The sequence below is a fragment of the Toxotes jaculatrix genome, chromosome 4 (assembly GCF_017976425.1).
Source record: "Toxotes jaculatrix isolate fToxJac2 chromosome 4, fToxJac2.pri, whole genome shotgun sequence".
NCBI lineage: Eukaryota > Metazoa > Chordata > Actinopteri > Toxotidae > Toxotes > Toxotes jaculatrix.
Genome location: NC_054397.1, coordinates 5077188 through 5103473, shown reverse-complemented (window position 1 = coordinate 5103473; position 26286 = coordinate 5077188). Strand labels below are relative to the sequence as shown.

The 26286-nt window shown below is 39.9% G+C and overlaps 2 protein-coding genes across 3 annotated transcripts; both read right to left on the bottom strand.

Moving 5' to 3' along the window:
* Positions 1 to 86: 86 nt before the first annotated feature.
* On the bottom strand, positions 87 to 18764 carry LOC121180901 (cdc42-interacting protein 4 homolog). Of its 2 annotated transcripts, XM_041036593.1 has the most exons (15): positions 18473 to 18764; positions 11960 to 12075; positions 11793 to 11846; positions 11086 to 11233; positions 10872 to 10934; positions 10462 to 10566; positions 10102 to 10230; positions 9737 to 9883; positions 8945 to 9106; positions 7255 to 7278; positions 4940 to 5049; positions 3137 to 3269; positions 2976 to 3043; positions 2612 to 2718; positions 87 to 2521 (listed from the first exon to the last, which is right to left on the bottom strand). In XM_041036593.1, exons 1-15 carry the CDS (start codon positions 18494 to 18496, stop codon positions 2376 to 2378), a joined length of 1536 nt encoding a protein of 511 aa, XP_040892527.1. In that variant the 5' UTR covers positions 18497 to 18764; the 3' UTR covers positions 87 to 2375. The 2 variants fall into 2 exon arrangements, with proteins under 2 accessions (XP_040892527.1, XP_040892528.1); XM_041036594.1 differs by lacking the exon at positions 7255 to 7278 and having other exon boundaries at positions 18473 to 18762.
* Positions 18765 to 20986: 2222 nt separating this feature from the next.
* LOC121180902 (microfibril-associated glycoprotein 4-like) lies at positions 20987 to 24982 on the bottom strand. Its single transcript, XM_041036595.1, has 5 exons — positions 24925 to 24982; positions 22945 to 23142; positions 22343 to 22439; positions 21989 to 22156; positions 20987 to 21571 (listed from the first exon to the last, which is right to left on the bottom strand). The coding sequence occupies exons 1-5, from the start codon at positions 24934 to 24936 to the stop codon at positions 21300 to 21302; spliced, it is 747 nt and encodes a 248-aa protein (XP_040892529.1). The 5' UTR covers positions 24937 to 24982; the 3' UTR covers positions 20987 to 21299.
* Between the last annotated feature and the right edge of the window lie 1304 nt (positions 24983 to 26286).

The window sequence follows — 26286 nt, the reverse complement described above, 5'->3', positions numbered from 1 at the left end:
TTTGTTGGCACTTTTTTTCATGTGATATTACTCATAAATAACATTGTCAAGGAACAAAAAAAAAAAACACAAATAAGAAATCAGGCTTTTTTTTTCAATTTATGACTCAAATGATACATGTAAATACATTTTCTTTTTAAAAATGGATCGTACAATAATACCCCTTAAATGTTCCAAAAACATTTACTAGTGCAGGACAGAACGGTACAGAAAGAGATGGTTAAACCTTATGTCTTAAACATTATGAGACATAAGGTTTAAGACATAAGAGAAACTCAGAAATTGTGTTGCTTCTTGTTTGACCTTCTGAATTGAATTTGACACTAGGATGCTTTTACAAATTTTATCTCATACCTCTCTAAACTTGTGACACATCTTGTGTTTATAAATTCACAGATTCTAGATTTTTAAATGACAAATATAGTGTAGATGTAATAAAATAAATTTTAACTAGTTAATTGACTTTTATGTGGAAAAGCCATATCAAACACAAGTGATGATTTAAAGCAAGACTATTTTTATGTCTCGATGGGATGTTAAACTGTCCAACCAGATTTTAAAAGTGCTTACGTATTTATTTTTTTGAGAGGGATCCAGCAAGGAGCTGAATCTCAAAACCCCCATGTCATTGCTTTGAAGTCTATCCTGGTGTCACTGATTCTTCTGAAATTTGGTAGAACACGTTATCAGGATTTAAATTGGGAATTAAGAGGTCTTTTTTTTTAATGGCCACTGTTTCAGAAAATTTGAGAAGGCCAAAAAGAGTGAAGTCTCACAATATATAATTAAACCATATAAAACCACAACATGGGAAGCAAAAATATTCAGAGCACGACTTGTTTGCCAGAACTGAGACTGCTCCAACACAAGAGCCCGGCCACTTTTGATACTTTCAACACTGGAAAATGAAAATGAGACTAAATAATTGCCTACTCTCTGCACCTATTATCAGGTTTCACAATGTCAGTGCTATGTGATGATCTCTGAAGCTGCACAGGGGCCGCAACCTCAAATACAGGCAGTTCACAGGAATTATAAAACAATAAATTCTGCATTTTTACCAAACTTTGATCATTTTAACTGTTGTGCTTTTAAATTTCCTGGCAAATCTGTAGAAGAGAAACTGCAATATATGATAAAGGTTAAAGGATAGGTTGACATTTTTTTCAAGTCTGTCTTAAAACAGTACTTACATGCCCATCTGAACAGTTTTTGCTTTCCGTAATGATACATACTGCCTATTAAGAAATCCTTTCCTAATGCACTTCAAATGAAAGAGCTGGGAGGGGGCAGGGGATCTCTACAGTCCTCATTCTGTGTAAAAATGGATTCCAACGTTCATTTGAAGTTGATATGGGGGTTCAGAAGTCTGACTTTGTCATATCAAGTGGGTATCTTCCGAAGTTAGTCTTTTAATACGAAATTCCTCTTTGTGTTTCCCCTGTGTTTTCCAGCTGAGCTGCAGTGGAAGTATAGTAACACAAAAGAATGAGTTTTGTATTAAAAGCACTGAAACTCTGGAAGATACCCACTTGAGTAGTCTGACTCAGACTGCTGAAGCTTCACATTATCTTGAGAAAAACTTTGGAATGTATTTTTGCCCAGAGCGAGGGCTGTAAGTTTTTGTCCTCCATCACTTACACTGGGAGTGCATAAGGAAGGGCCAGTATAAACAGGGCGGATGGTTACAGCAAGCAAAAACAGTTTCAATATTCATACAGGCACCCAACTGTTCTGTTCTAAGACAGACAAAAAAACCCAGAAGCAATCCTTTTCTGTGACGATCCAATGAGGGATATTATAGTTTGTGCACTCTCTATAGAGTAGTGGTTTTCATCCAGTTATAACTCATTAAACTTCACATCACTATGATTAAAAAAAATAAAAAAACTCACATTATCCTGTCAGGAAAGAGGATTTAGCAGAGGGCTGGAGTTACAAAAAGGAAACGTTCAGCAGGTTATTAAAAAAATGGCAGTGGGAAAGTCAAGTGTGTGGATATACTGACACAAAGAAATGTAGCATTAGGCTACTATGACGCCGAATATGCTTTACACGACTCGTCACTTAACACCATGACAAAAAGTTCAGGTATACATTCAAAAGTTTGGTTTTAAAAGAGCTGAAATCTATAAAGATCAGACAGGACTGGCAGTCTGTGTTTAGAGACAGCCTCTCCTGCCACAGCGAGCAGAGACAGGGAGTGTATGATACGGCAATCAGCCTTGATAAGACGCTTTCTAATCGCTGACTCTCATCTCACCGTACACGTCACTGGCGGAGATAAAAGATGTAGAGAGCAGCTCCAATTATCAAGGATGACTTTGTGTTCACCTTTGGCTCTAAACTTCCATCGCAAGCTCTGAGTGTGTGTGTTACGGGGAGAGTTTGACATACGATGAAGGTATATAACCCTCCTCTCCACTGGCTCTAAGGACTCTCATCCATCCGTCTCCTTTATCCTCCTCCATTATACTCAACAGCTCACCCTCTGTAATGGAAATGGTGCCCTCACTGTTGCCTGCACACAAGCACACACAAGTAAGAGGTGTATAAAACACTAAAAGTAGATCTACTTATGAACAAGTTAAGTGTGAATATTAAAATGTACCTTCAAAGGTGTACAGAGCTGTGCACTGGCCAACAGGAGCTTCTATGTCGTCAAACTCATCGTCAAACTCAGTGTAGATGTTATGGGACTGGTCAGCTGCTACAACACTGAAGAAACACAAATCCAACACATGTCAAGACATGCAGTTTCCTCTCATTTATCAGTGTAGTCTGCCACTCACATTCACATTTAAAGGAAAAACTACTGCACACTTCTCTTAATAAAATAATGTTGTGTATTTGTTCAGTAAATGTGAAGCTACAAACGTAGCTACAAACATAGCTTCTTGTTTAACTCTCAGCAAGAAAACGAATAAGCCTTATTTTGCAAAATGGGAAACTACACCTTTAAATACAGGCCTTACCCATGTTGCGTATTATTGTTGATGGTGTTGGAAGATTCCTCTCCGCCCACTGCCTCTGACAGCCACGACTGTAACGAACAAGAAATCAAGAGTTTTTGAAAAACGCCCAAATACTTTAATATCATCTGTCAGTAACTGTATGTGTGTGTGTGTGTGTTAACCTCATATTTGGCGAGCTCCCCCCTCAGGCGCCCTATGTTCTGCGCAGTCTCAGTCATCTGAGGCTCCAGACTGGAGGGGTCTCCCATCTGTGGGTTCTGCTCGTACACACCCTTCATCTTCTCCAGTGCCTCACTGAGGTCAAACGGGGGGAAAAGTGTTATTGTTTTGGAAATGTGAGAACTGATTAAGGAAGCTTCTCTCCTGTGCAGCACTGCTGATAAGGATGGGAGGGCTTTGGCTGAAATGTTTACAAGTCAGGATGACTTGCTGAGGGGACATGTCAAACTACTGCATAAAGACATTAGAGGCTGGGCACTAATGGTGGGCAGTAAGACCTGGTGTTTCAATTCATGCCAAAGGTGGTGGATGGGGTTGACGTCAGGGCTCTGTGCAGGCCAGTCAGGTTTTTCCATCCCAAGCTGAGAAACTTTATGGAGATGGCTCACAGGTATTGTCATGTTCAAACAGGAAAGAACCTTCCCCAAACTGTTACCACAGAGTTGGAAGTGCACTATTGTCTAAAATACCAGTGTATGATGTATTTTGTATACTTCCCTTCACTGGAACTCAGGGGCCTATGCCAAGCCATGAAAAACAATCCCAGACACAAAAGGCATGTAGACACCTTTAGCCATGTAACCTTTTGAGATCACTGTGGTCTGAAAAAAACCTAAGAACAACTGCGGGGAATCAACTGGTTGAGTTTATTACAAATTACAAATTAAAAATGCATATGCATTTTGAGGTGTGTCAGTTGCACACTAACAAGGACTTCACAATAAAGGTTAAAAAAAAAAAGCTTATTTCCATTGATGGAACATATCATAAATGGACTTGATAAACATATGTTTTCTGTTTATTTCTATAAGTAGTTTTGGTTATTTCACACGAGAGAAGTCTGCATGTGTTTTTTTATTTCTGTGCTTCTCACTCATTTGAAGTTGGACAAAGATAATGTCATGTTTTCCATGCACCATCCAGGATTGAGCATTTTGTGAATCAAAATGTGATAAGAGCTGTCGGGTTGCTGCTTATGTTGCCAGGTCACTGTCAGTCACAGTCTGATCAAACCACACCCACACAGTCCTGATGAGCCAGGGTAGCTCAGTGGTAAACTCTTGATATGAATAATAATCAAAGTGCTCATTTAGTCATGGATATTCAGTGTTATATAGAAATAACTTCAAGGGCTTGTGGAGTTCCAAAGAGTTTTTAATTAATTCAGGCTTATAGTGTAGCGATGCTCCAAAAAGGGCAGAGGTACTGTCGCAGTTTCAAGCTTTGTGTTTTAATTTGACAGCATCATCAGGAGCTGGTAAACAAAAGAGTCTACAGCCACTCTAACAGCTCTATTAGGCTGAACTTTGGCCACAACTGTGCTTTGTGCTAAATGCTAAAAACAGCATCCTGACATGCTCACAGTGGCCATGCTAACATGGTTATGTTTAGCAGGTTTAATGTTGACTGTTTTTGCCATCCAAGCTAAGCATGTTTTTTGAAAATCAAAACTTTGACCTGATGACAGATGGACTAACAGACCAACAGTTTGATCCAGTTTCAAAGTAAAACCGAAAGCCTAAAACTACAGCAATGCCTCTGCAGTTACTCTGTAGCTGATAAAAATATTAAAAATGATTCCCAAGAGTCCAAAAACACATGGAGGTTCACTGCATTTTGTGGAATTCAACCACATTAAATCCATTTTACGGCGACCAAAACAACTTTGGATGATTACTGTGAAAATCATGAGAGTCACATGTTTTTTTCAGAGACGGCTGTGGTGCTGTTGGTGACGTTCTCACCTTTGGTCCTGCGTTTTCTGCAGATCTTTGGTGATGTCGTCAATCTTTGCTTGCAGCCTCTTCTTCCTCTGCTCCGGAGGAAGGTGAGAGAAATCTTCTGCAGGCGGGGGCTACACAAAAACGCACACACAAACAGTTAAGTAGTGACCTGAGCGTGGTGTATACAACGCTCACCACCTGATGTCACTCCTCGCTGTATCTAGCTCTCTTTCCCACTGCTAATAAGACGTCTACGCTCAGACTGACAGGTTAATACTGTGAAGAGCTTGTTAGTCAAAGAACCCTAACAATAGAAAGCCACATAATTATGCTGTGTCAAGGACACAAATCCTGTTCAAGGTATGAAAGCAGTGAAGGGAAACCAGAGAAAACACACACATGGTTACAGACAGAGTGAGTGAGAAGCAGCTCAGAGCCTTCCAGCTTGTGTGGAACTCCTTAATTATCCAAACGAGAATACCAGTGAATTTCTGTTGCCATGTTTTGGATCTGTTCATATTCTATGAACAGCTCATAGACAGAAACAGCAAGTAAGGCTCTTTCTCCTGTGATGCCATACAACATGTAATGTATTAATTAAGTGCAAGAATATGATTCATATGAAATTATTTAAATTTAAAAATATTATTAAGGGTAAATTATTATGGGTGCAAAGATTCTGAGAGAGGGTTCCTAAGTTTAGGGGTAACAAAGGCAAAAGCTTGATCACCCTTTGTTTTTCCAACTCTGACCTTTGAACCGCTAACATATCTGCATCTAATTATTAATAACAATAAGAGATTACGGATTTAAGACACTGCAGATCCAAGACAAACAAACCGGTGCTTTCTTTAAGGGAAAGACTGAGAAAATGTTCACGTCTGTTTGTTTGGATTATTTATTATTAAAATGTTGAATTATTGTGGAGTGTAACTTGTCACTTACATTCTCTCCCCACTGTAAGTGGGGTGGAGGCAAAAATTTCAAATACAGATATCTCAAAACCAAAACTATTTTCATGGCTGGATACCGCTCGAGGTAAGTATGAAAAGATGTGCATTTGTATTTTGGGTTGACTGTCTAAGTCTATTATTGTATGTGTGTGTGTGTGTGTATATATATATATATATATATATATATATATATATCAAGCTTTCAATTTTGTTTTAAACTGATAGAATGTAGTGATATGTCAGTATGGCATTACAGAATAAAAGCTTGGTTCTTTTGTTTTTATTTTGGGGAGAAAGTTGATGCACTGATTTACTGAGTTAAAGTATTTCCCTGAACAGAAAACGTAGAACCATCTGCCATTAGTGAAATATGTTTGATTTAATAAATTAAAGAGTAACTGCACCCAGACAAGAAAAACTGCTTGCACTGCCAGCTGGTGGTGAAGTAAATGGAATCACTGGATTTATTCACCATTCAAAGCAAATCTGCAGGAATTTGCATTGAGTTTAACTTTGACTCACAAATTTGCTGCATTGACCAACAGCAATCTGTATTAACAGTGCTAACTTTAAAAGGAACAAAGAGCAGGTGAGGAGGAATCATGCAATCGTGGAATTTTAAATCCTAAATTTTTGACTCATCCAGCAGCAGCACTCACACTTGTGTTGTTTGTCCCAACACTGTTGCAGAAGTTCCCACAAATGTTTTGCACTTGCAGGTTAATTTGCTTTCACCTTTTGTCAGGTTCATACCAAACCAGATTGATGGGCTTTAAATTTGCAGACAGTGCCGGTCTTCATCATGTGAAGCCACTGTCTAGTTCTTTTCTTTTTAAGTTTCGGGTCATTATCTTGCTGGAGGATGAGGCCCTGACCGACCAGTCTGTCTTCCTTTGCTTCCTCCCTTTTTCTCACCATTCTAAATAGAAATAGCAAGCAAAATACATAACTGCTTCCTGTGCTATAGTATTGTCCTAATAATGCACCACAGGGTGTAGTAACAGTGTGTTCCAACACTGCCTTTGTTTATAAAACAATGAGGGTTTATAAGCAATCAACAAAACCAGTCTACCTCTTATCTTTGTACCATTCAAGGTTATTTATCGGACTTGAACTGCTGAAATTTCAATAAAAGCTGGAAAACTGAGGGTGACTGGTAGTGTATGTAATTTCCAGCTACCCAACCCGGATCAGGGGATCCCGTCTTTATTTGTGTGATGTCGAGCAAGCAAGCTTCAAGTTTCAACCCACAGAGGTCAGTGCAGCAAGATCCAGTGTGGAGTTACTCCTTATTATTATCCCCCCTTGAAAACAATCCAGCACCAGACTATGCTTCTATCTAAACACCATTCAAGTTTACCCTCTGACAACAACAAGTGTTACCATGTGCTTTTCAGCATGAGATGTCTGGACAGAGAGAAATGGAGATTCAGTGTGAGACAGATGTGCAACAGACATACCACATGGTTAAAACATTTTACAAACATTTTTTTTATGAGAGCACAAAGTAAAAATGTGTAGGTATAACAGCTTATTTACATTAATAGCATCAGTGAGAAGAATGGCGAACGCAACAGAAAGACAGTGCTGAGACCCGAAGCGGGCCAAGATGGGAGTGTCACTCACCAAGCAAGGTTTGTGTAATATCTTTAAGGTGGAAATCCTAGGTTTGACAGAGCGATTCAACTCCCTCAGACAGAGAGAGAGAGGGGAGCCCTGCAGCTTGGAGAGGGGGAGGGAAAGGGGAAGAGGGTGGCTGCCGGGTGGGAGAGGGGACGGGGGAGAAAAAGAAGGAGGGGCAAACTAAAGAGAGGAGGTGGAGGAACAGGGAGCAGAGGAAGAGGAGCAAAGGAGGGAGAAAATGACACTGGTAATGAGAGGAAAAGAGGAGGAGAAGAAGGGAGTGAGTCACAGAAATGCAGAGATTTTTGCAATAAAGTGGATAAAGAGGGAAAGAGAGAGCAAGGGGTGTTTCTGGGCAAGTCTGTGCAGCAGACTGGAATTAGAATTGGCCCCTGAGGGCAGCAGGGTGGTGGGGTAAGACATGAGTGGAATGTGAGCTGAGTTTCGTGTGTGTGTTTTTGTTTTAAAGTATTGTTATGAACGTCATTTTGCACTTCTACAGTGGTCAACAGCAGCAAGATAAGGAGACGGCAGCTGTGCCCTGAATATGGATTTGACTGTTGGGGACTTGTTTTTTTGTTTTTTTCTGGAGCTGTTTTCTCGTCCTAAAACCTGCAAAAATACAGGTTTATCCAGAGCTGACTGTAACATGACACTTTTTCTTGGAAGTATGTTGAGAAATGTTGATGTCATTATCATTTGAAATGAAAACATGTAGTTTATTAAAGGATTTTCTGGTTGTATTTTTCTTCTGTCTACAAATCCCATTAAACAACCAAAATCAACAATGAATTTATCCTGCTAAGAAGTGTTGTCTGTGTAGCTAAAGCCTGATATACAATAGCCTATTCCTTCGTTACACACTGCTGACTGAGAAAACTATTAAAAACGGATCCATGAGTCACAGTTTATTAAAATGAACGTGGACACCGTAGTTTATCTTGAGTCACTCCAACGTGCACTATCCTGGTGCCATAAAAAAACTCACTTTCACGGCAAATGCACATTAATCCACAGCTGAAAATAGTCCTCCAACATAACTGTTTACTATTTACTCCGGTTTGAGTTAGGCTCTAGGATCCTCAAATGATAAATAAATAATAATCAGAATATGGTTAAATCTTTAAATTAATTACAATGCAGCACTTTTTCAGTCATTATGTGATCAAAATAAGTAACTACAGTAGTTCAAGACTAACAAATCAACCCTGCTCACTGCATTTAACAAACCAAGGTGTGTGGATTAGAAATTACAGGATAATTTTAGTCTGATAATAAAATGTAAACCCAGATTACTTAAGCTGCATTTGAAGAACAGGATCCAGACAGGACAGAGAGAATATTCAGGATGTCAAACACAGATGCAGGCTTGGCAGAGAGAGGAGAGGCCAGCGAGATGCTGTGAGTCTTATGACAACTCAAGGACAAGTAAATCTGAGTGCAGGTTCACCTTGTGCTTCTTATTGAAAGTCCAGAGCTTGGTGCGCACTTTGGGGGGGTTGAGGCTGGAGTCCGAGGTCGCTGGTTTGATTCCCTGGGAATAGTCTTCAAACTCCACATCTCCAGGTCGCTCAAAACCAGACTTGTGCTGCTCTATGAACAGTATCGAGTCCTGCAGGGACATGCAAACAGACACTCGTTCACATCAAAGAGACAGACACAGTCAGATGTAAGTGTTTGCTGAACACAACCCAACTGATACTGGATTTTTGAGGCTGGTAACAGTACGTTGTTTCAAATTCAAATTTTATCAAATCATATGACATCAGGTAAAACGTTTTATTAAAGGAACAGTTTGATGTTTTGGGGAAAATGCTTTTTCGCTTTGTAGTTGAGAGTTAGATGAGAGGATTGATATCACTTGTGTGTGTGTGGTAACATGTTAATTAGCGAGATTAAGAGGTGCTGGTGGACCGCTTGTTATCTTTGGACGGAGCCAGGCTCGCTGTTTACCACATTTACAGTCTTACAGTAAGCTGAACTCACTGGCTGCTGGTTGTAGCTTTCTATTTAACTGGCAGACACGAGAGTCTTCTCATTTAACGCTCTGCAAGAAAGCAAATAAGTTTATTTCCCAAAATGTCGAACTATACCTTTAAACACCAGACCATGGGTCAGCCATTTTCCAAATTTAACAAGAATCAGATAAGCAGTGTCTTAGATATGACACTGGACAGAAAGATAGACACAGCGCCCTTGTTTTAACCATGTGAGCAGAGTCTTGCAAACATGTAACATGTACCTGTTTCTCATTAATTTTCACGCCTGCTGCAGAGATTCCCTCTAGACACTTGGAGATGATGGGCAGCACCTTCTTTTCGATGTCTGAAAACTGGCAGTAGCCCTCCGCCAGCCGCCGGATCCTCCGTTCATCCACGTCCTGCAGTTTCTGTTTGCAACACAAACAAGAAACAACCTCCTCTGACTTCATGTTATAGTCCCACTGTCTGTGTTTCTGCACCATACATTGAAACCTGTATGAACATGCTGGAGAAGGACATTACATGGACGTGTTTGGTTTGTAGTGCACCACATTAGCAGGTATGTGAGCTCTGCCTAGATTTACTGCATTGTCAACATGTGTATGTATGTGCGCCTTTGTCTCACATTGAAGATCTGCGGTATCTCTGAGTAGTAGTATAAGTTTTGTTCCTTGTTGTATTTCTGGAGCTGTGCTGCATAGTCGTTCCTGCACTCCTCCGCCGTGTGTGTGCGGGCATGGGCATGCTGCTTGGCCTTGAGAGCGAAGACAAAAGGATGCAGGAACAGGGAGAAAGGTAGAGTCAGAACAAAACAAAATGCAAAGTGGGAGAAATGCAGAAGTACCGGTAGATGCAGGCAGGAGGGGAGGGAGGGGCAGGAGAGGAGAGGAGCTCAAATATTTTTTTTTTTTGCACTTAAAATATCTCAAAAACCAAAAAATAAAAATCAATGCACAGCTGTTGATGCTAGTGTGTGTGTGTTTACTTTTTCGACATCGAGCTTGGTGGCATTGAGGTCGCTCTCTATTTTCTCTGCTTGTTGTGTGGCTTTATCAGCCTCCGCCCATTCCTTGGCAAAGCGCTTCTTAGTCTGCAGGCATGAACACACACACACACACACACACTTAATAAGGCAGTCTTTATAAGGGTTTTATAAACTGCTATTAATGGATTTATTATGGGTTAGAAAGTGTTCACTCCTTACACTTCTACTTAAATAATTCCTAATACTTTCTGAGCTAGGCAAGAGTCCTGTAGTCCTTTAGGGTTAAACATGTGTGAGAAATGTGCAATTTCTCTACAACTAATGTAAGAACAGAATTTGGGCAAATCAACCTTCAATTAAGAATCATGTGATCCAACCTTGACATTTGAGAGCAACAAGAAGTGACTCACGCTTTCTAGGTGTTTAAGGCTGCTCTCTAAATTCTGCTGGGCCTTCTTGGCATCAGACAGGTACTGGGGAAGGAAGTTTCAGATGATGACACAGATAACACACACCACGTCAATTTGCAATCTGCCAAACTTCCCCGTTCCTTCTCTCTTCCCTTTTCTCCCTCCCTTGCTTGCTTTCCCCCTCCCCCGTGTGTTCCTCATCTCCCTCTCTCACTGTTTTCCGTTCCTGTTTGAGTTCCCGAAGGTACTTGGTGAGTTCGACACAGATGGCGGTCATCATGTTTTCAGCTATGAGCTCCCGCTGGCCGGCGTAGTCGTTCAGCTCGTTCAGGATCTCCTGGAATGATGCGTGATTGCTGAATCTGCAACGGGAGGGAAGAGACAATTAGGCAAATGGTCACAGCTGGAGAGACCAACATTTTACTGACTGTTTGCCAAACCCCTGAACTATGATTTTCCCATTAATGGATTGTGTTGTGTTGAGTAAGCTTTTTCTAATTTCTGCAGTGAGCATCCAAACCACACTAAGGTTAGATCCAGAGCTCTTCCCTGAAATACAAATAATGCTGCTCTTTTTTTTTTTTTTTTTGTCCAGGACATGCAACTTTAGCTTCAGTCCTCAATGTTAGCCTTACTCTTAACTTATGCTGGCTAGCAACAACAAATAGAATCTGCCAGCAACACTCAAGAAATTTAAGCTCACAAAATCCACGGTCAGCAGCTCAAAATGAGAGGCCCGATTCTGTTCACTTCTGTCTGAAATCAAAGTCTATCTGTTTAACTGCATGTGCTGTGCAAGAACGGAAAGCTCATCAGGTTTGTAGAAACTAAGGGGTTTTGGCAAATATTCAAATAATATTTGTATAAATGAAAAATAAGAGAAATGAGAAATAATGGAAAGACATTTTATTGGTCTCTCACTTGCAGTCTTGCTCATCCTTGCTCCCTTTTTTGGCATATTTCTTTGTTAGGCTCCTGTTAGACAGTATAAAGGAAGCACTGTGACTCTCTATTACACACACATAAATACACAATCCCACTTCATGTGGATATAGACAAACAACAGGAGAGAAAACCATTGGGCATACCTGATCTGCTTGGCGTAGGCCTGTTCTATCTCCGTCCGTTCCTTCACAAACTTTATGTAACGGTCCACCAGATCAAGGCCTGACTGCGTGTGCTTGTCAATGACATCACACTGGTCCTAAGAGAGGAACAACACAAAGCAAGCATCTTTACACACGTGTACACACAAATGCATCCGCTGAGAGCAGTGATTTACGAGCTTATTGTTGAGGGTTACGGTTACATCAGTGTTGTAGCCATTTTAACACACAGTCCAAATTTAAGACAATGCAGCGGGACAATGCTGCTCAAAACGTAAACACAGCGATACCACACTATGACACCAAGGAGTTTTAGTGCAATGTGTGTTTGGACAGGCCAAGTCAGTCACGTGGTTTCGTCTACTGAACACCAGACTGAAAGCAAAAGCCCCTGAAACAAGTAGCAAACAAGAAGTGAAGCTGGCTGCAGTATCAGCATGAAAACATAACAGGTGTCTCCTGTCGTCTGTGGGTCTTAGACTTCGGAGTAGAACAGAAAAGCTTAGTTGATTAATCAATTAGTCGATTGCAACTACTTCAGTAATTTTTCAAGTTAAAGTGCCAAACGCTCCCTCTGTCCGGCTGCTCACATCTGAGGATGTATGTTGCTTTTCTTTTGCTTGTATGAAACTAAACTCAATATGTTTGAGTTTTAGACTATTTGTAATATAAAATTAACAACTTGAACACAACACACAGAGTTTCCAAGGGTTATTGCAAAGGGCATTTCACACTCTTTTTTTTGACATTTTAAAGACCAAACAATAAATCAAGACAATGATCAACAAACAAATAAATCAATGATGTAACCATCGTTATTTGCAGCCCTGTTTCTGACAGGTGCTGTACACAAAGATTTTGACACTAAATATCAAATACGATGACTTTATTTTTCTTACCGCTCCATCTACCAGGTGAGTGACAGAAAATAAGATGCTGTTGCAAACTACTCATATAAAGATGACTACTTTGATCAAATGAACCTGGGACTCTGAAATATGTTGCAGGGGCCACAGATTAATCTGCTGATTTTTTTTCTTGATTAATGGTTTTGTCTCTGTTATGTCAAGTTAAAAAATGACTGTCTCAGTGTGCTAAGGCCCAATATGATACCATCATATTGCTTCCTGTGTTTGACCAAGAGTCAGATGGACTTTGCTAGTACTAAGCATATTTTGCTTGTGAGAATGCATGAAATGTCTAAAGATAATGAACATTTTGCACTGACATCTGACATCCACAGACACTAAGATCAGTCCTGTACTGCGTTTAGAACTGCAATTAACAATTTATTTCATTAAAATAGTTAAAAACACCCATAACAAGTTACCAGAGTCCATGGTGATGTGTTGTTTTGTACAACCAATTGGCTCATTAATATTCATTAATTATTCGGCCCACTCTTAATACACTATTTTAATAATTAATACATTATTTAAATAGTTAATATTTTAGATATATTTTCTGTTGATTGACCAATAATTTTGGCTGTAATTAGATTTTTTGCATTTGCATCACATTTCGTCAGGATGTCGATCTGCCACAAATAGAAACTACAAGCCTACAAATAATCACACACACACAGACACACACATACACACACACACACACAGTATCCTCCCTTCTCACACACACAAAAAGTACAAAGGTGTAGCAGAGAATAAAAGTGAACACTACACTCCTTTCAACATTCCTCTTTATACACTTCTTCAAAACCACTCACACAGACACACAAACCTGTTGGACAGGTAACATTGGTCCTCTCTGTCCCCAACCGGCTTATATCAACACAGTGTCACGACATACAGTAAAAGAGAGCAATGAAGAACGTGACCGCAAATCTGAACCGTGTGAGTACACGGATACGTGAGAATCTGGACGCACTAGTAACAGGGTGGTTCTGTTGTTATGTCTGCTGTGAAATACAAAGAGAGACCTGACCTTTCAGTTGTTCATGTGTATGTGTATGTGTGTGTATATGTGTGTATTAGAGGCTGCAGGGCCTTTTGGAGACAAGAGACACAGATATTGAGTTCTCAGAGGAGGGGGAAGCTAAATGGAGATCAAACAGTAACACGGTTAGCAATGTCCTGGATATGAGAGAGCTGGGAGAAGGTGGGGAAGGAGGAAGGAACAGGATTAGAAAATATAAGAGGACAATGTGAATGAAATGGACATTTTGCCAGAAGAAACCTGCACCAGGAAGAAGAGTGAGCATGGAAATCAGATGGCCAGGAAACAAACTGCAAATGCTGATCCTGATGGAGAGATTAGAGAGTTTGTAAATAATCTTTCGGATATATAGTGCTGCTTGCATTTCAAACGTCTATTGCTATGCCCCATTACTTTACTGAAATACATCTGCATGTTTGTGCGAAAGCAGGAAATACTGATAGTGAGACGGAGAGGGTTCAGGAATGAGATAATCATTAGCTCAGTGCGAACCTCCGCCCTGTGACTGACGGTCCCAGGGGCCTCTCCAAGCCTTGGAGCCAGTCGGACTAGTCCCACCCCTCTCTGTGACGAAACACAGTGCTGTTTCCTGATGCATACTGATCTGAGGTCAGATTCTAGCTCATATCAATCACAATGTAAGTTACCAAACAATAGGACTGGCTGTACCAGCTACTTGTAAAGCATTTTTTTTCTTTCTATGAGCTACTTTTCTAATTAGTAATTTACTAAAATTGGCTGCACCATTGAAACATAAACACTCACTTCAGAAATAAGATATAAAATATATATCTTATTTAAAACATTTAAAAATACTTTGCTTGGAACAATACTTTGTACTTGAAATGGGTCTTCTTTCACAAATTAAGTTCAGTTCCTTAAAATTACATCTATTCCCTCTCCTTCACTGAAAAATCCAGAATCTAGGAATAATTAAAATATTTTAAAACATTAAAAACTTTTTCTGGACACAAGAAAATTCAAGCTTTAAGCTCAGGTTTAAGCTTTTCTCAGATGGCGAGCAGCTTCCACACCCCCACTGCCTCCATGGTTTTCTAAAAGATTGTTTTTTTGTGTTTTTTATTTGACAGATGACGCTCTAAACAAAGACAGGAAGCAAGGCCAGAGGGAGAGAGAGGGGTATCCTCCGGCTGGGAATCAAACTGTGGATGTTGCAGTTATGTGTTATGAGCTTTAACCATTTGGCCACTGGACACTCCCTCCTCCATTGTCTTAAATGTAAACACAACGGCAGTGGCAAGCAAAGAGAGGGCAGCTGCCGCCCTCATAAATGTGCATCACAAATGATGATGGTTCAACTTTTTCCAGCTGATTTAAGTCAGAAACGTTTGCTTCCAAGTCTGATTATCTGGTCTGGGCCAACAGTTATGATGCTAGTTATCAAAACTTACTAAATGAATTGTGTAATTGTGTAAAACTGCTAATTGTCTGAAATCACCTTCAAGGTTAACACAGAGAAACTTTCCGTCTTCAGCAGATGAATGTGAAAACATCATTCTGCACAGTGAAGGCCAAACATCCAAGAGAAGTTAACAATAAGCGAGACACTTTTTTGAGTGGATGGGGACTTTAAAGAGCAGGTACATGCTCATATTGTGCTAGAACCTTCCCTGCGTGCCCTCGTGGCAACATAGCATGCGAAGCACAGATTGTGGGAAGACTGACTGGCCTCCGCTCAGAGTGCCATGGATCACGACGTAGTGCTCAGAGCTACCGATGAGAAGCGACTGTTAGATTGTGTCTGCGCTGAAAAGACACTGAGCCTGGTGCTTTTTCTGCAAGTTTAGTTCAAAACTTAGCCAAGTTAAGATGTGACATTTCACTGGATTTAAATAGGCTGCACCACACAAACTGGTTTGTACATAGATCTCATTGAAACTAAATATTGACAGCCACTAACTGCCAGATGTGGCTAATGTTAGTTTGCTAATATATGACCCGCTTACAGCCAAACGTTAATATTGAATACAATCAACACATCTGAATGGACAAATAATAATAATAAAATGCTGCTCAATCAATATGTTTTTTTCCCCCAAAAATTACACAATATAGGCCTACATAAAATTTCAAAATGTTATGACAATTACTTTGATTTCAGTGACCTAATAACAACAAACGGTTTAGCACACTAACTCTGACTGACTCTCAGATGTTTCCACATACAAAGGTAGAAATAAAACATGCCTACATTTACAAATAATTGGCAGCTAAGACTAACGTGTCAACTGTTTGCTATCCCGACACTGTCATTTTAGAAGCTGTGCTGCAGTTTGTGATCCTGCGGTGACTTCTTTCAACAGGACAGGGCCACAGATGTTTCCATGCAAGTAACTTACACATTACAAGTCTTTATTACCTGAGACATATGTACAGTCAGAAGGTGGTGACTACAGTGATCCAAGTTTAAATCTAATTCATGGGGGAAAAGCCAATTTAATTATGCTTTTCAGTATAGGAATTTGTTTTGTGTACATGTAATGTCTTTGCTTGCGACAGCTGATTTCTCAGATTAGATCAAATTTCAGTTCTTCTAAGAAGCATGCTACGAGCAGGGAGACCCAGGTGGATGCCCTGAGTCAGTTTAGGTAAAGATCAGATTAGGGCTGCAACTAAAGATAAGATATAGATGACAACAAATGTTAAGATGATTTTTTTCAGCCTGTGGAGATGTCTTAAAATGCATTGTTTTATATGACCAACAGGCCCAAACCCCAAAAATATATATACATATATTTGTATACCAGTATACAAAAAAATAAAACAATACATGCATTTGTAAAGCAGGCACCAGTGAATATTTGCAATTTGTGCTAAAAAAGATTACATGAATGCTTAAGTGGTTCATATTTTAGACAAATTTTGATCAATTAATCATTTCAGCTCTAATTAGACTGTTTGCATCTGCATCACGTTCCATCAGAATGTAGATCTGCCACAAATAGAAACTACAAGCCTACAAGTAACCCAACACAAGCATACACACAGTCTATCCACCTCCTCCCTTCTCTTAATTTCTCACCCACGCAAAAAGCATCAAAGGTGTAGTAGAGAATAAAAGTGAACACCGTCAGTATTCCTCACATTTGAGAAGTTGGAAGTAGGAACTTGACGTAATGCTTGAAAAATGGCAGCTGCTTGTGGAACTGAAAAGATTAGTTGGTCAAACAGAAACTGAATCGATGACTCAGCCGAGTAATTTTTTCAAACTAAAATGCCAAAAATTCCTGGTTGCAGCCTCTCACATGTGATTGCTGACTGCTGGATGAGCAATTTTCTGTCAAATGACTAATTAATCGATTCTTTCAGCTCTTGCTTGGATGTGTTCTGGTTTTAACACAGTGAAGGTGTACATCCCAGGTCACACCACAACGCACCACAAGCCTCACAACTGTTTTTGAACGTCAACTCTTGATCAACACGCAGCATTAAAAAGCAGCTCAACAGCCTCACCCACCCTGTGTTTCACTGCTGAATAATCTCAGAGGCATGTAGTCTGACTCCAACCACATTCCCAGCAGGATTTGGGGAAAATTTGTTCTCTTTGCTCTGCATCAACAACTATTAAACCAACTAGAACAAACTGCAGGACATTCTGTTTGACTTAAAACACACACACTGTACATAACATGCATTTCTCTGAAGTCCTCCTCCACATCGGTCTGACTGCAGAACCAAAATCAAGAGCTATTTTGATAACTGACTCACTGCTCATCAAGCTAAATGCTAAACATTCTCCAGTTCCAGTTCCTCTTACATGGGAAGATTTCTCGTCTTTCTGTGTCATAAATAGAATAACTTTTGGTTTTGGGCTGCTGGTAAGGCAGAACACGCAATCTGACTTCGTTATTCTGGGTTTAGCAAAATCATAATGGGAAATGAACTGACGATGAGGACGACTCATCAGTTGCAGCCCCAAACCAGTGGCTCAGTCCCAGTGACTCTGTAGAGGTTACTGGTGTTGGGGTGGTGCGAGTGATGTGGGAGGTCGACGGACCTGATGACTGTGGCTGTGATTCACAGCTGAGACACTGTCCAGATGCAGTGACAAGGTGCTTTTACAAATGAACCTTCATCTGTGGACAACCACGCAGATACCTCAACACTTCCTGAGAAGTGCTGTCCCCAAAGCAGAGCTGATAGGTTCAAGCATGCATGAAGAAGGAGGTGAACAAGTAGAAGGTGGTGGAGTACACCCTTAGCCTACACCAGCGAGTAGATAAGAATGTAAAGCCTTTCAGTGGCCAGAAAGAGTAATAAACCTCTCTTTTCCCCCTCTCTGCTTGTGATAAGGTATGCAGCTGGAGTTGCGAAATCCATCTGGCTGCAGGCTTTACAGATACACTCCTGCTGCTGTCTAAACACAAGGCCAACTTAACCCAGGCCTACCGAGGAAAAACAAGAGCCCCGTGTAAATAACTTGTCGACGAAGACAATGGCAGGACAGCTTACTCTTAAAGGATGTTGAAGGTATTTTGTGTAAATGAGTTCTCCCATCTTCTGTGTGAGCTGTCAACTTACCCAAAGATCTGTTCCCCAGTCCATGTCTGCAAAAGTTCAGATGTCTGAGGAAAAGGAGGAATCCTCCGTGTTGTTTCGGAGCGAAGACAGAAGCGCCCAGGTGGTGGAGGGGGGGAAAAGGGGGTAAGAAAGGGGAAAAAAACTCCTCTCGTTACAAAGAATCCACAAAACTTGTGAGTCTCGAAGACGGAGATGGCGGAGGAAATGTTTGGAGGAAGTCTACGCCTTCTCCTTGGCACGGACGCGGCTGTCCTGTTTCTCCCAGCCAGAGAAAAAAAAAATGCGCTCAGGCGCTTTTCCTGAAACAAGTTTGGGTCCCAGAGAGAGAGAGAGAGAGAGAGAGAGAGAGAGAGAGAGAGAGAAGGGGGAGGGAGGAGGTGTGTGTGTGTGTGTGGCTACTAGTTTATGTTTGTTTTATCTTAAAGAAGCAGCTTGAGGTTGTTTTCATCGTAAACGCGCAAGAAAGCCGGAAAACATTATACACATAAACACATATACCTTCTCTGGCAGTAAAGCAGGAATACACTTCACTAATAGCATCAACACCTGAGAGAATAAACTAAAATAAACCATTAAGTGTGCTGGACAAGTCCTCAATAAATCACCGCCCCCGTAAAATAAATTACTCTGACTAATTAGGCTCGGCAATGTCGGTCAGTTCTTCTCAGAGGTGGAGCAAGTATTCAGCTCATTTAAATGAGTAAAGGTTTGTACAAAAATAAAAAAGTTACAAGTAAAAGTCCGGTATTACTTTAGTAAAAGTAGCCTACATAAATACATATACGTGAAAATCTACTTAAAGTATCAGGAGTGAAAAAATTATGCTGCAGAATGTCTCCTTTTACAGTTACAGTAATATATTATTGGAGTATTATTGATGCAGATTGATACTGGGATGTGTATTTGGTCATTAGACAGAAATTTGCTGGGCTGAAAAGTAGCCAAGTATTGAACTCAAGTGCAATTTTGATGTACTTTCCCCAGCATATCCATTTTACACTACCTCGTACTTCTTTCCCTCCACATTTCAGAGGGAAATATTACAGTTTTTACTAAACTACATTAATCGCTGCTATCACTACAGCTCCAGTTGCTAGTAACTTTTCAGATCAAGATTTAAAAAACATAGGATAAGCTTATAGAAAAGATTCATCAGTTTCCCAGTGTTTTTGTTTTTTTCTTGTCCTGTGACCCCTAAAAGCAGTGTCTTGGGGGGCCCTTTTTACTCTGTCTGTTCTACAAAATAGTGACTTCCTCTGTTAACTTTTCAGATGGTTTCACTTACAGAACTGTGTGAGGCCCGCAGAGGTAGGAATTATCCAGCACTTTACAAAAGAGCAAACATCAGAGAAAAGTGGAAAACTATTGCGACGATTGCTGTTAAATGAAGGTAGTGGAGAAAAAAGTACAGCATTTCCCAATGAAACACGGAGCTGTCTTAGTATGAAGTAACATAAAATGGAAATACTCACATGAAGTAACACAAAATTGTACTTGTGCACTGGACTTGGGTGAATGAACTTAGTTACTTTCCACCACTTTGGTCCAGACTGAAATATCTCAATACCTACTGGATGGATTGTCAGGAAATTTTCCTCTAGCGCCACCAGCAGGCTGACATTTGTAGCTGCTTTGTCTGGTACCATTACATTGTCTGTTACAATCCTGAATGGAAAAACAGATTCAGTCTGTTGCAGAAGCACTAATCAGGCACCAAGAAACAACCTACATCCATGCTCTTTTTATGAAGCACAAACAAAAATATTAACACATCGTTTAATATGAAAATATAAAATAAAACTGAATTTCTTGTACTGGCTGACTTGAATGATTCATATGTTAATAGCAAACTCAGTTTTTGTGCATCATAGATCTAAATAAATAAATAAAAAGATCGGTTCAACATCAACAGGTAAACGTTTTCAATTATCCTCATCCTCAATTATCTCAACATCTATGTGAGGGACTGGCACCAAATTTTGTAAATACATTCATGGTTCCCAGATGTTGAATCCTTATATCTTTGGTGCTCTGGTGACTTTTCCTCTGGTGCCGCCATGAGGGTGGTGTTTGTAGTTATAAGCAAAATTTCTCAAAAACTCCTGGATGGATTTGCTGTGAACTTTCATACAGACATACACAGTCCCGAAAAGCTGAAGGGTGATAACTTTGGTGATCCCTTAACTTGTCCTCTAGCGCCATCATCTGGTCACATTTTTAACTTATTCAATACGTTTGTTGACGACTTGATACTTGCAAAGCTAATGACATTCCCATCAGCCTCAGCTCCAGTTTGTACTTAGTTCTAATTAGCATGTGTTGCCGGGATCCTGGTAGAAAACAATAGAAAATAAAATTAAACTCATTACATTTATCAGTGAGATGGCCCAGTGAACAAATACACTTTTCATCTTCCAGAAAAACATGTCCAATTTCAACACTGAGGAATAAAATTATGTCAGTAATAATAATAAATAATAATAATACAGTTAAAACAATCATGTTTATTTAAATAACACTAATCAAAAGCAGTAACCACAAAGTACTTTACAAAATGCACTGAACAATGAATAAACAATTAACATCAGCAGAGGAAGCAAATGCATGCAGCATGTTCACCTAAAATATAATGATTGGCTGTATTTTTGAGACAGTGAGTATGAAAGGTATAACTGACAATTTATATTAGTTTTATAAATTTTTCTGGTATGGAATTCACTGGGAACAAAACAGGTGCTAGAGATGATGTTACCACCACATCCCAAATCCTCTGGCCCAATGGAGGGTGAAGTATTTCCACAATCTAGTTAATCTACAGCTAATCAGGTTAATGTGTGCACGGACACTCAGAGATTGATCTAATCTTCATGGCAACCGTCTTGAGGGAGTAGTTCCAGCCTTTCCACGTTTGCCAAATGACATGGACGTTTTCAAAACCGATGCTACCGTGAGGCGCGTACATGCCGTTGGGGTTTATCATGTGACAGGCGTTGTACCAGAATCCACCAAGATAATACTGAGCGCAGTTTTTATCCCACTGATCCTGGTCTTTGTCATAGGTGGTGAACTTCATGGAATTGTGATTTGAAAAACTGTCCCCTAAAAATACAGAAGAAAACAATGTGAGCTGAGTTAAGATGAGGAGCTTGCTGCTCCTCCGGGGCTTTTTGTCATCAGAGGATTTAAATTATCTTTTTTTTTTTTGTTAAATTAACCAATTATGTTCTAAAGCACTTTCCTCCCAAAAGAGCATTGATTTTTCATTTTTTATTAACCTGAAAGTAAACTTAATTTGTCTCTGGAGAGCCACATTTTCACTGAAATCACAAAAATCAATATGCGCTGTCATTATAGTTTTCTAGCTTGTTAGTGCACAGTATCACATTCAGCCTTCAGCTGGCTCATTGTTGGATACCTAAAACTTTAAAAAAAGGACATTTTTTTAAAAATAAAAAAATAAATCCTTGCCATTCAAACCCAAACTTCCCAAATTAAGATCCACACAGTGACCCTCACCTGCTGCTCCACCGGAGAAGCTGCCCAAGTGAAGCTGATAACCTATGTTTTCATAATCAATCGAAAAAGAGGAGTACTGGGCAGAGGCCTGCCCTCCCTCCCAGTCCTCCATGTCCACCCGCAGCTCATTCTTTTTCCTCATAGTCAACAGGAAGATGTTTTCCAGGCCTGAAAAGACACACAGAGCCCTGTTTCATTTCACCTCATTTCACTGCTAAATGCTCCTCTGTGTTCAGCAGCTAGTCCCTAACTGTGTCCATCATGCCATGTGGAGGTGGGCAGGTATTGTATACTGTATTTCGCAGCTAAAAACAATGCAATGACCTCATATTCACATTTCTCTGCAGAACTCACCGAGCCAATATTCTCCAGCTACATTCCCAAAGCCAGTCTTATATTGGTTCCAGGGCCTGTAGAAGTTTTCAGACCCATCCATCCTCCTCTGAAACACCTGAAAGGGCCAATCAGAACAGTTTACTGAAATACAACAGTATACATTTAAGTAGCAAAACTTCTTGATGACTGTCTGTTAACCAGTTACATGTACAAAAAAAATATAGTAAATATAGTACTGTCATAAATGGCAGGTCTTCACCACGCCCTGTGCACATGTATAAACATCAAAATGCGTTAACTGAACTGAATGGAGGCAGCAGAGTAACCTGAAAGTTAAAATACTGTCTATCTCCTTACAGCCTCCTTCCTTTCAGCTCTGTTTTTGGTCTCCACCAGCTCCTGTGTAAAAATGTCTGGCAGGGTGATAATTCTCAGTGGGTTTGAGATTTTTACATCTCAAATCAAATCTTTAAACAAGTCAAGTCCAGTTTCAAGTCCTCATTGCTATAACTTAAGGGAGCTAAAGTCAATACAAAAACAGCTTTTATAAAAGGTCTCAATAAGACCCAGAGTCTGATGATTGGTCAATAATTATCGGATAAAATTTTAGGTGTACTTACAGTCCATCTGCCTCCGTCGGTGTCCATATCACAGTAGACATTCAGGGGTGTGGTGGGACCTCCTGGAAAGATGATGTACACCCCACTGGAGCTGGTGTTGTCATGGCGATAGATGTCATCACAGTCAATGGGCAGGTAATACTGGGAGTCTGACTGGACTGAGGCCGCAAACACCAGCAGCGCTACGAATATTGTTACCTGGATAAAAAAACAGGAAAAGATTAATAATAATATCTAAGGTGTTTACCTGCACGCCTCACAGTATTACACAGTGGTTAAACACACCTGTCATCTGCAGCACTCAGATCCTGGTCCTGTGTTTCATAGTTTTATTCCTGTTTCTAAGAAATTATTTATGTATCTTTAATTACAAAAAAATACCCGAATGTTTTTCTCTCTTTTTCTCCCTGTCAGTGCACCCAAAATACAAGCTTTTTTACTTACATCCAGTGGTCTCTGGCCATGATGGTTGTTTTTGCTGGGAATTTCGGAATATCTAGGACTTAGATTTCTTCTGTCACCCCAAAGCAAAAGAGGTAGATTGAGTTTTATTTTTGGTTCTCTTTGAAAAATTAAATATTCATTACAATCTGCTGGCCTCACTGTCCGGACCTTTTTGTAATTTCTGTTTTCACGGGTGGTGGCACAGTTATTCAGCAGCTGCTATCTCAAACGTTCTGTGAACATATAAATGTTTAATTCCCAATTACCCCAACTGGTATCTGTGTGGGTAAATGCCACTTGGGATAATTGGCAATCACAGTCCAGACTGTTCTCATTTGTTGGTGGAACGCGAAAACAAAGCGCAGGGGCGTCGCTCTCTATCTTCAAGAATCTCCTGAACACTCAGCTCTCTCCAGAGCACCTCCTCTCCTGACACCTCTTCTTTACCTTATCTCTTTGCACATTAGTACTTTGTGCACAGTCCAGTGTCTCCTACTGTGCTGAAGCTTGAGTGTTGCTCCTCACTTTGTAAGCTGCTTCTGATGAAACTGTCTGTCAAATGAATGAATGCAATGCAAATATCATAAAAGTTACTTCACCAGGTGCAGACAACAGTTACAACATTTGGGTTTTCCCTGCTGGGTGAGTCTGTACACATGCCACTGCATGTTTGAGTTAGACTAGTATCAAATTTGTTGTTAGTCTGACTCCTCTGGAGCGGAGGCTGTTAATCTAAAGCCTCTCAGCAGCAAAACATTAAACACTAAATTATCTTGTCTACTCCCTGTACTGTTTGTTTGTCTGTTTACAGCAGGTTCACAGATGTGATGTCTGGAAACAGTTAATGTGGGTTCACTGGGACTGAGACTGCCTGTTAATATGTAACTAACAACTAACAACACTAACGTCAACAAAATATCCTCAATGACGTTCGTTTACGGGATCGACAAACATGCAATGTAATAACCAAGAGAACAGAATGATTGATGATGTATTGACGCTATCAGTTGGGCTCAGTTCATTTACTTCTTTATTGATTAATTTAAGCAACGGTAGCAGAATTAAATGGTTAAATGGTTTGTGTAAGCTATAGCAAAATCTTGATTCCATCCCTTTCAGTCTATAAAGAAGACTAACTTTTCACTGTTTATTGTAAATAAAAACAAACAAACAAACAAAATCAAACATTTGCTTCACTGAGTAAGGATGGTATTTTAAGATACAGCTGAAAAGCCATCTTTTCCAGCATGAAACTGTGAAATCAGCTTTCATTTGCATTTTGCTGAATCTGTATTTCCAGTTGTGTTTGCTATAGTTTGGCTTTTTCATTGATGGTACTGCTTCTAGAACTACTATCACTACTAATAAAAAGATTATTCATAAGAATTATTCATAAGAATACGTCATTAGTCATTATAATTTGTCAAGAAAACAGGTGCAGAAACGTCATTGTGAAATAAAATAATTTAAAAGTCGGAGTGCTTTGAGTCTGTGTCAAACCTCCAGGTTGAGCACTGAGTCTGGTTGAGCTCTTACCTGCACCATCATCACAGAGTGGAGGGTTCGCAGCTGAGTTGGACTCTCTCAGGTCAGTCTGTTCAAATAAATCTTGGTGGGAAACAGGGCAGTTTTAAACAGTCTGCACAGGGTGTGTCCACTGCAGCATGTGACAGGCTTTGTTTACACAGAGCCACAGTGTCATAAGGTTTATTAGCTTGTTTTTATTCTGGGCTTTATAAGTGGAGGTCACATTATCACTTCTTTTACAGTCCAGAGTTATTTGCCGTTACACACAAGGCAGTCGCTGTTTTTATAACGTAGATTCTTTAGAGTCAGTATCTTTAAATTTGACCATTTTTAGGTACAAAAATAAAGAAAGGAAGAACAAATTATAAAATCTACACTAACAATTAAGTCATGGAGGGAGATAAAACTTTTTAGTGACATGAAAAAAGTCAAATAAGTAATGAAAGTAAGACAATCAGAACGTTATAAAAATGTGGGGTTGCTTTGGTGGAATTTGGACTTGAGGACTTGAAGTCCTAATCTAGTTCTGAATCTAACAATCACAGTTACAAACAGAGATAATTTTTTCTTTTTTAACAAGCAACAAAATTTGGGAAATTCCAAATTTAAGATAGTGTGGAAAATCCCATAATGAGGCCACAACTTCAGCGTCCGGGCAGATAAAGGGACAAAATGTGAAGCAATACTGGAGCGCTCGCTTACTCTTCTGTACACATTAGATGAAACCAACCTAGCAAACGATGTACCATGAGTGTCAACAGTGGGAGAGTGACTGTGACTTTGTGTTCAGTTCAGCCTCTGACTCAACTCAACTGAACCAACCAGAAACTCTTTTTGTTATTTTCCTCCAGTATTGTCTTTGTATATAAGAGCTGGTTTAGTTTGGAAATAGTGCTCTCCAACCACACTGGAGATCAAATGTACCTATAGTTGTTCCGCACGGCCGCACAGGAAGGTGGAGTGAAAATGATATGGTTTAAAAGCAGTGATAACAACGCACATGTCAGTCAGTGTCATGGTGCTGTACTTGGTTGTTGTCACATCACTTTAGACTTAGATGCCCCTAATCCGATATAAGAAAGGTGTTTGAGAGGCGGTTTCCAAACATACCTGACCATCCCACAAGCAGTTCAGACGGAGCAGAAAGACTCACTCAAGTACCAGTAAAATTTGCTTTGTGTTCTGTCTTACCTTACAATTGCTTCACAATGAATTCTTAAGTGTTTTGACCTGGACTGGACCACATTCTAGGCAGAGAAAGTCAAAAACTTTCTCAGGGGCTGTTGGGCTAAACCGGGGGTTTAACTTGTCACGGATTCCATTTGTGATTTTCATGGAGAAAATCTGAAAGCACAGCTGAGAAGTGGAGTG